Genomic DNA, 17810 nt, shown 5'->3' with positions numbered 1-17810 from the left:
GCCAGGAATGCATTTTTGTTTATTTATTAAAAATGAGGTGTGAGCTGTCCCATCCTCGCACTGGGCCCTACCGCCTACCAATAAAACATCAATATTCTTTGTGCAACAGTGGGCTAATTGTGGAATTTACCCGCAATTTGCCCACCCCTTTGGGACAGAAAGCCTATTGGATGACAGGGGTAATTTATTTTCAAATTGGGAGGTGTGGCCCATTCTGGCATTTGATCATACCCCCACCTCTAAAGTTTAATCAGTGTTTCTGCCCCCTGGGGATGCGATTGGAGACAGAATGCCCCAGTCTACCCCAATATCCCTGGGGATGCAGGCTCGGTTTATTATATTACAAAATGAGGTAGGGGCAGGCCCGTTCTGCCACCCCACCCCTACATCTTCAACAATCTTTCTGCTCCTGGCTGGGTTTAGCACTAATATGTCTCCTGGGAGAGGAGGGAGGAGAAAGCTCACGGGATGGCAGGAATAGCTTTTTTTTAATTCTTTTTTTCAAAATGAGGTGAATGGCAGCATTTTCTAGCAATAGTCCACATCTCTTACCATCAAGCTTCAACAGTCTTTCTGCCGCAGTGAGCAGATTGGGGATTTACCCCACTCTAAAAACATACTGGATACCAAGGACAGAACTTTTTTTAAATAGTGTGGGCCTCTTTCATCCGGTCATCAGGCCATATCCCACACCCATAAAGCCCCAAGAGTTATTCTGCCCTCCCCTGGGAGGGCAGATTGGGGATTTTACCCACAAACTTCACTCCCCAGTGCAGAAAGCTCACTGGATGGCAGGGGTAGATTTAAGAAACATTTGGGGTGGGGTCTGGCCCATCCTGGCATTAAGCCATCCTTCCCACCCCTAAACCGTCAAAAGTTTTTCTGCCATTGGAAAAATTGACAGATTTGCCTTAATATGTCCCCAGAGGAAAGTGTGGGTAGAAAGCCTACTCATAGCCTGTGTTAAATTCTTTTTTTAATGAGGTGGAGCTGGCCCATTCTTGTATAAGGCCTCTAAAGCCGAAACAGTCTTTCTGCCCTGTGGCAGGGGAACTTAGGGGGTTTATCCCAATCTGACAGCCCACTGAATGCCATGGATATATTTTAAAAATAAAAGGGGTTGGGAGCTTGTCAATCCTGGCATAAGCCATATTGCTCAAACCTGAAGCCCAATCAGTCATTCTGACATCCCCAGGGAGTGCAGATTGGAAGCTATACCTCCAATCTGCACCCCTGGGGTGCAGAATGCCCACTGGATGCTAGGGAAAAGTTTTTTTTAAAGTATGGGGTGGGGTGCAGCCCATCTTGGCATCGGGCCACATCCTTATCCCGAAAGCCCCAACATTCTTTCTGCTTCCCTGGATTATACTGTGACCCCCATGACAAGAGAGAGAACATTTGGATTCTATTATTCATGGCATAGTTTTGACATAGCAACTGGGAGAGAGGGTGTAAATCCCTCATTCTGCCACTCATGGTTAGCATAAAGACTGCCAGGGGCCTGCAGGAGGGGGCTACAGTGAAGTCATAGGATGGGCAAGTCCCACACTCCAGTCTGTTTCTCACTTTCTTCCTTGACGGTCTGGTGGGCATTCTGACCCCACGTCCATATGGGAGACAGTTGTTACATATCTCTCAGGGGTCTGAAAGCCAAACAGACTATTAGGGGAAAAGTAAGAAATGCAATGGGGTGGGGTGGGGTGGGGTGGGGTGGGGCGAGGTGGCGTGCTGGACTATATTGCCGTCTGTTCCCACCTCTGGACACCAAACAATATTTCTGGCACCAGGTGGAGGAAGAATAAGGGAAAAGCTTAACCTCTCTTTGCTAGCCAATATGTTAAAACTATTCAAAGAATTCCTAATTTTCTCTCACTTGCCATGGTGCATGGCTGCACTATTCTGGCTCTGGGTCAGTTGACAACCAAGGAACCCTACCAAATCTGGGCATTTCTGAAAACCAGACAGACACAGGACTCAGTAGTGTTGTGGCTTGCATGGATTCCAGTATGTTATCTTATCCAGACGGCCCTGCAAACATCAAAGTAAGAGTAAAAAATTACTTTTTCCCATATTTATGTGACAAAAAACTCTGACACTTCCAGTCAATGTCAAAAGTCTTACCACATGTCAAGTCAAGTCAAGTCAAATGATTTATATAGCGCGCTACATACCCAGAGGGTCTCAAGGCTCTTGAAGGAGGGGAATTAATTGTCGAATAACCAAGTTTTAAGTTGTTTTCTGAATGCTAGGTGGTTCTGAGTGAGGCGAAGGTGAGTGGGAAGTGAGTTCCAGGTTTTAGCTGCCAGGTAGGAGAAGCATCTACCTCCCATGGTGGTTTTGTTGATGCGAGGTACAGTGGCAAGGGCTTGGTTGGAGGATCGTAGCTGGCGGGAGGGGGTGTAGAAGGAAAGACGTGAGTTGAGACATTCGGGTCCAAGTTCGTAAAGTGCTTTGTGCGCTTGGGTTAGGAGGCGGAAAGTAATCCTCTTATTGACGGGGAGCCAGTGGAGGTTTTTCAGGTGACCAGAGATGTGGTCTTTACGCGGGATGTCTAGTATGAGTCTGGCTGAAGCGTTCTGGATCCGTTGGAGTTTTTTCTGGAGTTTTGCGGTGGTACCGGCGTATAGGGTGTTTCCGTAGTCCAGGCGACTCGTGCCCAGTGCGTGGGTGACCGTTTTCCTAGTTTCGGTGGGGATCCAGCGGAATGTTTTTTTGAGCATGCGAAGAATGTTGAAGCAAGATGATGAGACGGTGTTGACTTGTCTGTTCATAGAGAGTGAGGAGTCCAGGATGACGCCCAGGTTACGTGCGTGGTCCGTCGGGGTAGGTGCTTTTCCCAGGGCCTCAGGCCACCAAGAGTCATCCCAGGCAGAGGGGGAGGTACCCAGGATAAGGACTTTTGTCTGAGTTCAATTTCAGACGGCTGTGCTTCATCCACTCGGCTACTTCTTTCATTCCTTCATGTAGGTTGGTTTTGGCAGTATTAGGGTCTTTGGTGAGTGAAAGGATCAGTTGAGTGTCGTCAGCGTAGGAGATGATGTTGAGGTTGTGTTGGCGTGCGATGGCCGCGAGGGGGCTCATGTATACGTTGAAGAGGGTGGGGCTGAGTGAAGATCCTTGTGGCACGCCGCAGATGACTTCAGTGGCCTCTGACTTGAATGGTGGGAGGAGGACTCTCTGGGTTCTTCCGGCAAGGAATGAGGTGATCCATTCCAGTGCTTTTCCTTGGATTCCGATGTTATTGAGGCGCTGTAATAGGGTGCTATGACAGACTGTGTCGAAGGCTGCGGAGAGGTCGAGGAGGATGAGGGCGACTGTGTCTCCATTGTCCAGAGAGTTCGAATGTCGTCTGTTGCTGCGATGAGTGCGGTCTCAGTGCTGTATTTGGCTCGGAAGCCGGACTGTGAGAAGTCGAGGGATTTGTTGGTTTCGAGGAAGGCGGCGAGCTGGTTGTTGACAGCTTTCTCGATGACTTTGGCCGGGAATGGAAGGAGCGAGATGGGGCGGTAGTTTTTGAGTTCGGTGGGGTCAGCTGTGGGTTTTTTGAGAAGGGCGCTGAGTTCTGCGTGTTTCCAGCTTTCTGGGAAGGTGCCGGAGTTGAGGGAGCAGTTGATGACGTCTCGGAGGTGTGGTGCTATGATGGAGTCTGCTTTGTTGAAGATGTGGTGAGGGCATGGGTCTGTGGGGGATCCTGAGTGGATGGAGTTCATCAAGCGGATGGTGTCCTCAGTGGAGATTGTGTTCCAGTCATTAAGGATGTTCAGGGGGGGTGAAGGTGTGGCAGAAGGATGGGTGGGTAGGTCTCCGGGTCGGTTGTCGAAGCTGTTGTGGATGTCTGCGATTTTGTTGTGGAAGAATGAAGCTAGGGAGTCGCAGAGGGCTTGGGAGGGGGTGATGTCATTGGGGTTGGTGGTGGGGTTGGTAAACTCTTTGATGATGTTGAATAACTCCTTGCTGTTGTGGGCTGTCTAGTCGATCTTTGAATGCGGCTTTCTTGGCAGTTCGAATAAGTTGGTGGTGTATGCGGGTAGCGTTTTTGAAGGCGTCCTTGGTGTTGGTGTTTGGGTCTTTTTTCCAGGCCTTCTCGAGGGAACGACAGAGTTTCTTAGATTTCTTAAGATCATCTTTGAACCAGGGGGCGTTTTTGCTGCCTAGTTTGATTTGACGTTTTTTCAACGGTGCTAGGATGTCGGCGCTGTTGGGTAGCCATTGGGTGAGGTTAATGGCTGCTTGGTCGGGGTTTGAGGAGTGGGCAGGGGGGTTTTGGAGAAGCGATGAGGAGATCTGGTCGATGGTGATTTTGTTCCAGTTTCTTCGCAGAGTAGGTTGAGGATGGTTGTGGGTTGTGGTCTTATTGTAGATAAAGTGAACTCAGCTGACTCATGACTGAAAGGCTGCCTCTCATGTTTGGGTGATCAGAACACATGTCTTGGAATGGAACAAACTACAACCATGTGAAGATCTTATTGACACCATTTGGACTTCACATGGTCCAAATTTTCACCGGTTTCTGGTGCAGGCAATAAACCCACCCACACAAGTGGGGCTGCCATTTTTATCAGGAGAAGTGTGGAAATGCTGGGAGTTCGTATTTTTGTCAAACCCCGTAGATTCTGGAACGTTTCCTTACAGCAGGGAGGTTAATTTGTAATTTCAGTTAAATATTTGTGGGTTATTTGGTTATGAAAACATAGTGGAACCACGAAAGGTCGAACCACCTGCTCTACCCTGGGTTTCTAGTTTTTGAGCAGTGTGTGAAGTTGGTAGGTTTCTGGGGCGGCTGACCAAGCTCAGGCTTAAATACAGCAGCTATGCACATAGCCAGAATGGGTGAATTGCAAAGGAAAAATCTTGATGTTTTCGCATTGCATGTTGGTGGCTGTAGGGGTGGAGGGTGGTGTTCCTGTTGCAGGCAATTGCCCAGCCACAAAAATGGGATACTATTTTTATCAGGGAAGTGTGGCAATACAGATCAGGAGAAGATGTGTTATTATCAAATTAATTTCTCTCCATTTTTCTTTCCACATGTAAGTACAATTTTACAGCGTAAGCAACTGTACACAGTGCATATAATTGTGGATTCACACGTGCACACCCTCATCCCTGAAACTGGCAGTGATAACAAATGTTTCATTATTTACACATTATTTATCTAGTTACAATGCACAGTACACATGCGTTAATATAGTCCACTTTCACCAGCTGAAAGTGGACTCGGTGATCATGCGCACTGAGGGAGGAGTGACACAACATCATGTGACTCGAAGCTTCTTAAAAGAAAAAGCAGTTGCAATATCTGGGTTCAACACTAAAGGCAACACTATGCCAAACATATGTATATACAGCACACATGCTATGAAGATTTGTTTCTGAAAATTGGGAAGGAACCTTTTCTATTCTAGCAATTTTGCAAAAAATGTGTGCTCTCTTTCATAGTACATTTTTCCCATTTAAAAAAATATGCTACATGATGGATATTTTCTCGGTTCCCTCCAAAAAAATCGACAAATCCTGGGTATCTTTAGAAACCCCAACACGTGTAAATAAAAACCTCAACATTGGCCTTTGTAACTTTTGTTGAAAAAAGTTATAAAGGCTAACATGTGAACTTACCAAACATCAATGGGGGTGGAGGAACTCAACTAACAACTAGCGATGTTTATCGCTAAGTAGGCTTAGCGGCAATTTTTTTATCGCCGCGCATCACCGGATATTATCGCTGAGATAACGTGCTATTAGCAACGTTTATCTCAAAAGCGATAATATTTCTGGCGATAGCGGCGAAATCAGTGAATATCGCTGAGAATACAGCGATATTCACGCATTATCGCTAGCAGGGTCTTAGCCATTATATCCTCCTCCCATGGGATATAATAGCTAAGAACAGGTCTGAGCAGGCGTTAGTTTTTGGAGATATTCGCGCTTGGTGCGAATATTTCCATCGCTACGCCTGCCTTGCTAATAGGCGATAGCGACGTTAGCGACTGCTTTCAGTCTCTAACAGGTTGGGTATGCCCACTTTGCATGTCATTAGCGATAAATATCGCTGACATGCAAAGCGGGACCCAAACCGCTCGCTATCGCCTAAAAGCTGTCGCTAACTGCTGTTAGCGACAGCTTGCCAATAGGGCGATAAAATTATCGCCGCTTAGCGGCCAAAAACGGCCGCTAAAGTGGCGAAAATCGCATATCGCCTGCCTTGGTAATATGCCCCTCAGTACTTAAGGGACTAACTCATCTGATATTTTAACAAGAACAGAAACAAATAAATAGGGGCCCATATATAATTATCTCAAAATTAATCTCGACCTAATTCATGATGACGATGTAAAACACAAAACCAATACACATGTATTCCACAAAAAGCCGTAAATTAGATAGTCACAATTGTATTTTATTAAATATATGAACTTGCCATTAGCAAGTTCGCATTGATTTAAAAGATGGTCACTTACCCTGGACGGAGGCTTATCACTGTAGCTTTGATGGCGTTTGTGTGCATTTTGAGAACTAGTGGTCCCATAATAAAGCTTTTAAAGGAACAATGTGAAGCTGTTAACTTGCCTTGTGGTAATAAATTAACCTCTTTTTGCGTGGCTGCAAGAAAAAAAAGTTCTTCTAAACTATGAAATGATAAATTTTTCTGCAGAAACCAAAGGCATTCAATTCCAAATCAAACTTTATTTCTGTGTTGAGTCACACCTACTACACTAAAGATTCAAAATATATGTTTTTTAAATCCAATCAACATAAGACATCAAACAAATACGGTTAAGTGTATTTATTAAAAAACACGTACTATTCACCTTGTGCTCCTTAAACAGAATTGCAAACTAAGGGTATCCACTAACAAGAGGAAAATAAAATAAAATCAAGTTTAAGAGATGGAGGCAAACAACCTTTATCAAACGTCCACTGGACTCTCTGCAAATATCAGATCTAATTTAAACATCTTCCAGCATCTAGGGAAGGAACTAGCAGAGGATCTTGCCTAGTGTTGCCAACAAATTCTAACAAGCATTTGCAATGCAACAAGGTCTCGTATTTGTGTGAGTTTAAGCTATTATAAATTACAATACCTTTTATGTATCTGTTTTGATAACACATAAATATTAGGCATTGTCATCTACAATGCCAATAGCTCAAACTCTTGTAAATGCTATACCTTATTGCATCTCAAAGAAGCAGCCACCATTGTCCCGGGCTGTTTGGAAAATGAAAGAGCGCATGGCTGGTGAATGTTGCAGGAAAGTATGTTGTGGCTGCTCTAGGAGAAACTCTTTAAAGAAAATAGTGCCTATAGACCAAATAAGACTTAGGGGCCGATTTTGATGTCGGACGGACTTGAGTTCGTCCGTCATCAATTTGGAACTGGGATCAACCGACCTCCTGTCGACAGTCGCAAACCAGCACTTAGGATGCGACCGAACACTGTTCGGTCGCAATGCTATTCTTTACAGTGGGAGCATGCATTCCGACCGGAATGCATGCTCTCTTTGTAATGAGCAGAGGTGCAGTTCAAACCTGCACTCCAGTGGCAGGCTCCTCAAGGCCACCGGGTGCAGGGATCAACAGGGGACACCATAGGTGCCCCCTCGGCCGCCATCCGGAGGCCTGGCCTGGCACCCATGGGGGCCCTGCTGGGAAGCCCCAAAGTTGCCTTCTCACAGCCTTTCTGTGTCGGAAAGGCTGGCACAGAAAGGCTGTCAAAATGCAACATGGACCAAAATGGACTAAATGATAATGTACCATGGGGCAACGTTTACAGATAACGGCAACACACCTAGCTATAAGCAGCAAGAAGCTAAACACAGGAGAATAATGTCTGTAAGTAACAGGGACAAATACTAGAAGTATGTCAACCACTATGACTCTGTATTTGCCTACAATGAGTACCAATAGGCTGAATCTAGAAATTAACCACCGATCCGGGAGATCTTACAAATGACTCATCCGCATTTTATACCCCAAAAGGTTAAACCTCTATTTTCCATGAACTGTCTGCTACATTCCCAGTAATATTGAACTGAAAATATTAGCTCAGCAAATGCGAAAATAAGGAACTATTGACCTTTGGATGAATCAGACCGGGCACATGACCTTAGCCAATTTTCATTAATAGTCTGATTTCCACCTATTTAATATTTTTTGTGCAAAGTCAACTTAGACCACCATAATTAACTTTGCAAATCTACTAGGACCAATGCGGCAATAACGTGCGCATTACTAATAACACTCTTAATAATTTTCCTATATGTCTCTCAAAGAGATTAAGAACCAAAAAAAGCAGACTATTATGTGACACACGGAAGTCTTTTTTCCATCTATCTATCTACTCAGGACCTCATATACGCAGTCCCGGAACAACAACCTGTTTCTGGGACCAGCGTTGGCAGTGTCAGAACAAGTAACTGACGGAGCAGCAGAGGTAGCGCGAATGCCGCGAACACGACGAAAACTGTAATGTATCTTTATTTTCTTTGACCTCCAAATTGAATCCTTATTCGTTGTTGTAGTGTGCCTCCCTGACCCACCTGGATCCTGAAGCGGCACAATATAGCCACTAGCGAAGGTACGTTTGTGAGTGAGACAGTTTAATGAGTATGCTACGTGTAAGGGTAACTTCCTCTAAATACGCCATGTTTCTATATATTTATGGGGCACCATATATTCACTAAGGAAAGCTCCTTGACGAGTGACACAGATGAATGCGTTGTGCATGGAACGTTGAGATAAATTACCAATAGATCACTACTCGCCAAGCTAAACAAATATAGTAATAGACACAAAAACAACGCAAAATTTGGCTATTCTACAGTTGTTAGATTTTCACAACATCTAGAAGAGGAAATGATTACCAACATGTATAACCTATTGTGAACAGATTTTAAACCTTGATATCTACTACCAAGATCTAAACAACCAAATAACAATCCATTCAGTTGCCACGTTAATAATGAGAGAGTTGACCTTAATCTGGGATGAGGGCAGGCAGTGTGAAGTATTGCCATTTTTTAGTTGCGACGCCAATGTGCATATTATATGTTCCTGGTATTTTAAACCAGTAGATTAGTCTTTCAATGGTTTCCCATACCCTTACCTTTGTCTAGTATGTCCTTTTTTCTCTACAGGTACACTATATACCTTATTAGGAGCAGCATAACGACATGTTCCTTGAGAATCACAATTTTCTTTTCACATGTAGAGACGTGAGAGGTCTCTACCCACTTTGCACCGTGGTCCTGATGAAAGCCCCCATGACCTTCTGGCAACCCAAGGGATGAAACATGTCGACCTACACCACAATTATAGTGCGAAAGAGTCATAACCACTCTTATTCACCAGCATTTATTTTTAATTTTTGCCTCCAAAAACCGGAATGAATAAAAGTAATTTTTCTGGATGAGAGAGACATTTTTACCATTTCCTTCACTGTATCACGTCACAGTCACTATCACTAATCACTACTGAGTTTAACTGAGGGTATCACCTCCTGGATGGAGGTTGCATAAACAACTAAACCCTATGATTATGCAGACACGTGTGAGGAACAGCGGAGAACTAAGATATACTGCTTAACATCGCAAAACTCAGAACACGTGCATGAGGGTTTTTTATTGGGACTAGTCAGAACCGTTCCGGCATACCCGATGTTATGCAGGACAAGTGATCCTTCCCCTTTTGATCAGAGTATATAACTATAGGAAATTGGTTGGATCACATATTCCTTCCTTCCCTCCACATTGATCTTTGGCAAAAAACAAAATAGCAAGGCTTTGGTTTTTTTTTGTTATAAAGAAAATGCTGTTTTCCAAGGATGTTTAAGGTGGACAAATAAAGTGAAAAGTAAAGCTCCTTTACTGTGAATAGTATTTTTTAGTTCTCGCTTCCTGCCAGCGACTTGATGTCATCAGCAATCCTGTTTTTAGATCGGTCATTAAAAATATTGTCCACTACAGTATCCCCACTCTCTCTGTTGGCATCATAATTATTTATACAGCATGTAGGCTCATTCCCTGATCTCCTTCAATTGCAACAACGACTTAGTTGACCTGAATAATTAAGTGAAGGTCATGCTTTCTTGATTTTTGGCCCTTGCAATATTCTTATGCTTTCAAGAGCAGACTGCATGAAGAACCTAGAAGAGCATGCTACCACTGTCTCCACCGTGGTGAGGAGCAGACTGCACGGAGATCTCAGAAGAGCATGCAACCACTGTCTCCACCATTGTAAGGAGCAGACTGCCTGAATAACTCGGAAGAGCATACAACCACTTTCTCCACCACGCTAAGGAGAAGACTGCCCGAATAACTCGGAAGAGCATGTAACCACTGTCTCCACCATGGTAAGGAGCAGACTACCTGAATAACTCGTAAGAGCATGCAACCACTGTCTCTACCATGGTAAGGAGCAGGCTACTTGAAAAACTCGGAAGAGCATGCAACCACTGTCTCCACCATGGTAAGGAAAAGACTGCCCGAATAACTCGGAAGAGCATGCAACACTGTCTCCACCATGGTAAGAAGCAGACTGCCCGAATATCTCGGAAGAGCATGCAACCACTGTCTCCACCATGGTAAGGAGCAGACTACCTGAATAACTCAGAAGAACATGCAACCACTGTCTCCATCATGGTAAGGAGCAGACTCCTGAATAACTCGGAAGAGCATGTAACCACTGTGCCCACCATGGTAATAGGCAGACTGCATGAAGAACGCAGAAGAACACGCAACCACCGTCTCCACCATGGTAAGAAGCAGACTTCGCTATCTGAAAAACCCTACACACGACCACCATGATGCTCTCAGTATTAAGTACCCCACAAAATGTGTACTATTGTCTCTTGTTGGTACCCGCACAGATAGGATTCAGCAGTGGAAACGGATGTTGACCTCTAATGGATATTAAGGTCTTCATTACCATGCCATTGCAGAAGGATTGGGAATGCCCAACAAACAGTCTGCAGTACCACCGACCATATTTTGATACAACCGCTGTGTAGGCGGTCGAAAACATGGCCTTTTCTGTTGCTGCTTGTGCTGCAGCTTGGAAAAGGGCCGCATCACAAGCAGCAGTAGAGAAAGGCATGTTTTTAAACATCCATTCACTGTGTGCCAGGCACCATGCAGTGAGTGGCTCATGGTGCATGGATATTTGGGGGGGCACCACATGTACCCCCCTGGCCACTGAGCAGTGGACCACAGGGGACAGGTACCCTGCTTGGGGTCCCCCAAAGTCCCTTTCAATCTGCCCTTTACATGGCAGTGGTACCGCAAAATAAAATCTGACTGAAAGGGACATCTTAATCCTTACGGCAGTGCCTGCGCAGGCACTGACTCTATTGCAGGGATTACAGCCTGCCCCTCACCCTGAGGATACCTTGAGACTTTCGGAAGCGCTGGTCTTCCCCCCGTCCTCTGCGCTCCGACTGCTGGTATTGTAATCCGGTGGTCGGACAGATATACTGGATGTTGGGTGGATCGCCAATGATAGCCTGTCGTTGGCGGTCCACCCAACATCGTAATGAGGACCTAAACTCCCTCAGGGGAAACATCAAAAACCGAATCCTATTTTTTGTATCATTCACTGATCGAAGACGGCTGACACATATTTCTTAGTAACAACAAACGCACAAAAAATGATCGGAGGAATGCTTGCAAATAGTCTAGTCAGTAGCAATTACTCAGGCAGCAATCCAGCCAATCGTTTTTTGCCCAACATACCACTTCAGATTACGTTTACCTTTGGTGAATTTATAGAGCGAATGGCTGCTCAAAGGCTTCCCAGTGCTGTGAAGAGGGAACAGTTAGCAATGGAGCTTGATAGAATCATCAAGAGAACAGCCATGTCTTTAGTTTTTTCCTGAAACTGAGTTCATCTTTCAGCAGCCTTAGTTCCGTGGTCATGGAGTTCCACAGCTTTAGGACTGGGTATGAGAAAGTTCTTCATCCCCATCTTGACCTCTTTATCTCCAATGTCTTCATGAGGCAGTCTGAAGATTACCCGAGGGACCTCTTTGGCACGTATGGGGAGATGAGTGCCCTAAGCAAGACTGGACCCCTGCCATTCATAACTTTATGAGCCAGGCAGAGGGATTTAAATTTGATCCTGGATTGGAGCCAGTGAAACTGTTTCAGAGAAGCTTTCACTGACTCCTGTCTTAGTATTTTTAAACTCAGACCTATGTAAATTAGCCTTAGTCCTGCACTAATAGAAACAGTCCAGTCAGTGCTTCAAAGTCAGATCCTCTCTGAACCGGGACACAAGAAACTCAAGACTGGGTTTGTCTTATTTGGGCCTCATCGATCAGGTGCAGCATAGTTCATGTGGCACAGTGAGCACACGTTCCCCGTCTGGGTATACCCTTGGCCACTTAGGGCGTTCCATTGAACAAACAAAAAGTGACGTTGGTAAACAGTCTATCCACTGGCAATTCCTCAGGGTGCCCAAATGTGGGTTCCCTGGCTCACTGTGCCACCCTCCCTGAACTACACCTATACCCAGAAATTATCTAATAACAAGTCTAAGGTTAGATAGTTGACCTCCGGGAACAAATCACAGAATGCATATGTATAATTTTTTCACTTTGTGTTGATGTTATGGTGATGGGGTCGCAGTCATATTGAATCATTCCAAAGTGTGTGTGGTCACTAGAAGGCATGTCCTTGAGGAGCCATATCACTTTAAGGAGCAGCAGTCTAGGGTGTTCATAAATTAAGGAGACACTTTCAAATCCAGTGGGATCTCTGCTGTTGGCAAATGGGAATGGTATGTTGTTGTCTTCAAATAAACACCACATTTGCCTATTTACTCCTTTCTCTCCTACATACAATTGTTTTTCAAACCTTGCTTCCCACACCCAGGGCTTCCACAGCCTTTTCAATCTTCGTCCTTCAGTCCATTCAAACACTTTATCCCTTATCATGAGCTCCTCAGACAAACCTGACTACAACAGCCATTTCTCTATTTTTAAAACAGATCAACTATGATTTCCCTTCAGTTGAGCAAATAAGCACCAGCTCAGAATAGCACCCGTTCAGAAATACTGCCTGTGTAGGTACCAGTTCATCAGAATAGAGACTAGAATTCACTTGTTGCCCATACATCAAATAGGGTGCTCTCCCCACCTCGGAATGAGGTAGGAGAACCGCAAGTTTGGCAGAGCGAAGTTTGTCAATTTATGGTGGGGCTCCCACTCTGCAAAGCATCACCTGAGGCCACTTGTTTCAAGTGAAAATCCACTGGTCATATGTGATAAGGTAAATAAAAATAGCATTGCTTAGCCAAAAATCAAATGTAACATTTCGGGGTTTGAACTTTACTTACTTCCAAAATCTCCCCAGCGTGCCAGTGCAGAGAAGCTAACCAAAATTTCAATTGGCTTTAGGTTGTCCACAAAAAAGTAATATGATCCTTTGTCTTCTGGACTCTAAGGGACACAAAATAAGTTAAATGTTTCTGTTTACGGTTTAAAGTTTTGAAGTTATGAGGCAAGGCTACCAAAACAAAATCATTCATACATTTAGCAATTGAAAACACAGCCATTCTGATGTTTGCTAGGAGAGCAGTACATCAACTGGTGATAATTCAGCTGTTTCCCATAAAACCATGTTCAAACGCATACTGTATATAAGACTATATATGTATTCTTGCCAGATTACCTTTTGGAGGGAGTCCAGCAGGGACTAATGGGTCTCAACTTTTGGGGTTAGGCTTCTGATGTTCCGGGGTCTGGCCTACTATGGGGCCCTCAGGGGCAGCAATGGCTAGCAGTGATAAATTTCTCATCGAGGTGTGCGAGTGCTCGAGCTCAGACCACAACGATTGCACAGCAGTGGCGTAACAAAACTTGAGGGCACCCCCCAGTAAGGCATGTGGAGGGGTACCCTCCTGACTTAATAAGGAGCTCTCTGGCCAGAGTACTGTGCTGCGGGGCCCCCTGGAGCTTGGGGGCCAGCCCTTCCTGAGTTACACCACTGTCTAACAGCCATGTAATAACTGAATGTCCAATCCGCTGCTTGACCTTCCAAAAAGAAAAGTACTTTAACAGAATAGACGGAATAGTACACACAAATGTAGGCATAACACAATTTAGTGCCCTTGGTGCCAATAGACAGAACAGCACCTCTCCCTGCTATTTCTGACAAGACATTCAGGAGGTGCCTCTCCCTCCTCTGGGTTTAGGGTAATAGCAGGATCATGCCTGAGGTGCAAATCTACCCTCTAAAGTACTAGCACTCACTCCCTCACAGATCAGTTTGCTCAGTACTTGCTTACTACAGTGGACGGTCTGGGCAGTAGTGCAGCTTCGACTCAGTGTGCTGATTTCTTACCGCTTCTTGAAGGGATTGCACTAACGCGCAGCTCCTTCTGCGTCTCCATGCTGGCTGCAGGTGTCCGCATGGAAGAAATAGATTTAGACGTCCTGCTGTGCAGTGGTTACTGGAAGCACTCTACCAGGCAGGGAGCATGATTCTCAGGGAAGGCTCGATCACAGTGAGGAATTGGTGGTGGAGCCATAAACAGGCCAATATTCAGCTATGCACTGGTCAATCTCCTTCCAGAGGTGCAGCCACATACAGACTGATTATCTTCTGCAGCGCAGCTACAGACAGACCACTGTTTTAGGCACTAACGCCACACACAGACTGATTTTTTCTGGGCTAGATGCCCATGGATGCATTGATATTCTGAGCATTAGGGGCATGCAGTGGCCGGTCTTCTTCTGGGAAATAAGGCTACTTACAGGCCGCTCTTGGCTCGCATCACAGCCCCAAATGGGCTTCAGCGATCTCAGCTAGAGTCATCAAGGTGCCAGGACCCACTTTTGGTGAGACCACAGTGCCACAAACTGGAGACCACAGTTCGATCACAAGGCTATTTGTCTTCTGAAATTCCCACAGGCACAGAGGACATGCCGCACCTTGCTCCTCCTCAACAGGCTCCTGCCCACTCAGCAGACAGTCTGCCTTCAAGGTACTCCAGGTCAGGTTGACAACTTTTCCAGCAATGTGCCAGAATCAGGCGATGTTCCCTCACCTCTGGGTAGCTGTCTGTCAGGCAGACAGCAACTCTGGTAGTAAAATAGCCTCTGTGCATCCACCATAGTACTACTTTCGTTAGTCCTAGAAGGTTTGGAATTGGAACAACAAGTAGGGTAGTGGTATTCCATTTTTTTACAGTAAAAGCAGATTGGAGATGTATATCTATTGTGGCCACTTTCTCCTTTCAAGAGTCCTTTCCAGACTGCTCTCCATACACAAAGTTTGTAGATAGTGGTACTTTCCCCAGCAGACCTGTTTTAGCCTGAAGAAAGAAACCAAAAAAGTGGGACAAAGAGGTATGAAGTTTCTGCACCTGACTGACATCAGCCAACTGAAAGTGTAATCAGGGAAAGGCAAAAGGTTGGGTCTTACCTAAAGCATCCCATTCACGTTATACAACATTCTGCTGCCCCACCCTTCACCTCTACCATCCTCTAAATGGCAGTATCAGGAAGAGTACTCAGAAGATCCTGTGTCAGCAAAAGGCCTAACTGAATTTCTGAAGGAGCCTTGACTCCTTTTACCCCATTTTAGCATCTAAGTTTTCTCACTCCGGCTTCAGAAATGTCAACAATACATGTCCACTGTCTGATAAAACAACCTCACCTCCATTGTGTACAAAAAGGCCAGATCAGCGCTATCCAAAATGGAACCTACAGGCCTCCATTCCTCTGGTTCATTCACACACCACACACAATACCTTCATATAAACCTCTTTGGTTCACACAGCAATCTTTCTCCTCATCCAGCCACCAATTCCCCCCTATTATCAAATAAGGTCCAAAATACAGTGCTCATAAATTCACCCCAAATCTACGTATTCTGAAACTTAAAAAATATCAGGGCAAAAATAGAGACCAACAAAGTTCAACATCAAAGTCCAACAGCTTATCAAATGTTACATACTGTTGATTTTATAGCATTGATGTTCAATATGTTTGCACATTATTTGCTAGTATTTCACAAGACAAGGATCCAACATTTAGGGCATGCACACAAAAAAGACAAATGACTATAATAAATACCTTAAGATCTGTTTTCTGTTGAATGTATGGGTATGAATACGTTTTGTGAAAAATAAATAATGTCCTAAAATGAAATGAAAAAAAACATATTTTAAGTATTAGAGAGCAATGTTAAATAGTCCCCAAAATTACTCTGTTTTCTGGGTTTAAAAAAACTAGGTCCTGGCAAGCTTGAACAGTATGTATTTAAAATGTAACGTGCCAGAATTAACCGCTCCCATTTAGGATGGACAATACTCTGTTCCATTGTCTACAACACATGAAAATTAGCAGCTATCGATGTGGTTGAGTCTTAAAGTATGCAGTGAGCCAGCACCTAATTTGTGCAAGTGGTCATCAGACCTTATTTTTGATGACCAGGCTTATTTTTCATCATGAGATTTCGACCCAGAACAAAAAAGAGAGAAAGTCTGAAAGGGAAGAAAGAAGAAGGAAGATACAATATTAAAATAGTGACAGTGGGAGAAAATGTGAATGAAAAAGTACTCACAAGAATGAGATAAACAGATAGGAAACATGGTGGTGGAAAAAGAAGCATGAGGTAGAATCAAGACTAGGCAGCTTTGGGATTTGGTAGCTTCAACATTAATCAGTGAGGTGGTCCCTAAGAAGAATGTGGGCCCTGTACTGAATAAGTTAAGTAGTGATGGTGACACCCCTTACCAAAGTATGGTTAGAGGATAACGTTCTAGAATGAGGTTGGGATTGTAGACAACCCTACAGAAGAATAAATCCAATGAAGGGTTAGGAGACAGTACTACTATTGAAGGATTAGTATTTATCCATAACACTGAACTTCCATGTTATCTTCGTTGATAAACGTGTTTTTAGAACTGACTCACCTATCCCCTACCACTTCACTTTCCACCAGAAGCTGAAAAGATGACATTTAGGTCCGAATATCTCAGTGATGCCAGAAACGAGCAAAAGGTAAAAAGCTTCCTTTCCAGAAGAGTGTGTATCTACTAAGATATACATCAAATCTATATTTACATCACACATGAAAAAGTTGAAAACCTAAGCCTTTAAAAATACCAAATAAAGCAATTGTCAAACCAGGATTACAACAAACAAATATAATCACAGCCAGTGTGTAAAAACATATACCTCTAGAGTTTTTTCAAATGTACTCAGTTTTCCTGGTGGTTACACATTTTTGCACAATTAAAAACAACAGAAACAGTATTTTTCTAGTATTTATGGAATGTTTTGCTTTTATTATTGCTTGCTTTATGCACTGATAGTGCATGGTATATAGACAGTGTACATGTAGTGTATATGAGGTCCAAATACATTTTTGCAAATGTAACTTATTGTAGTACACCATACAATACATCTTCAGTGAGCCTTTGGTCATGTGCGCTCGCTCTTTCCTTCCCATGTAAACCTTTTCTGTGAAAAGGCCCTCTCAACATTGACACTTGAGATGGGCAACGCCAAAACAGCCAGTACACAATTTGTTAACTCTGGCCATTGACATAGCTTTCCATGCCAATACTGGTGCACTTGAATATTGCGATTCTCAGGGCAGACTCTGCAACATTTGCATTGGACTGGGCGCTTATGCCCTCAGGGTTATTTAAGTGGTCAAAAATGAAGCAGCTCATTTGAAACTACAGAGGAAATTCCCCTTTACGGAAGGGATCTAGAACTTGTACAGAGTACCACAGTGAGGCTTCATTGACTTCAAATGCCATGGTTGGTGAAGGGACATTTCTATGCCTCATTGCAAGTCATTTCT

General features: G+C 44.2%; 1 protein-coding gene across 1 annotated transcript in view; it reads right to left on the bottom strand.

Moving 5' to 3' along the window:
* Window positions 1-17810, bottom strand: part of ADGB (androglobin) — a 1363241-nt gene that overhangs the window by 746155 nt on the left and 599276 nt on the right. Inside the window, exons 16-18 of the mRNA XM_086927423.1 lie at window positions 16070-16133; window positions 13327-13429; window positions 6456-6597 (exon numbers count right to left, since the gene is read on the bottom strand). Of these exons, the coding sequence (XP_086783549.1) occupies window positions 6456-6597; window positions 13327-13429; window positions 16070-16133 (309 nt within the window). The remainder of the gene's footprint in view (window positions 1-6455; window positions 6598-13326; window positions 13430-16069; window positions 16134-17810) is intronic.

Source organism: Lissotriton vulgaris, chromosome 6 (assembly GCF_964263255.1).
Source record: "Lissotriton vulgaris chromosome 6, aLisVul1.2, whole genome shotgun sequence".
Taxonomy (NCBI): domain Eukaryota; kingdom Metazoa; phylum Chordata; class Amphibia; order Caudata; family Salamandridae; genus Lissotriton; species Lissotriton vulgaris.
The sequence above is the reverse complement of the archived record's forward strand: the minus strand, read 5'-3'. Positions and strand labels throughout refer to the sequence as shown.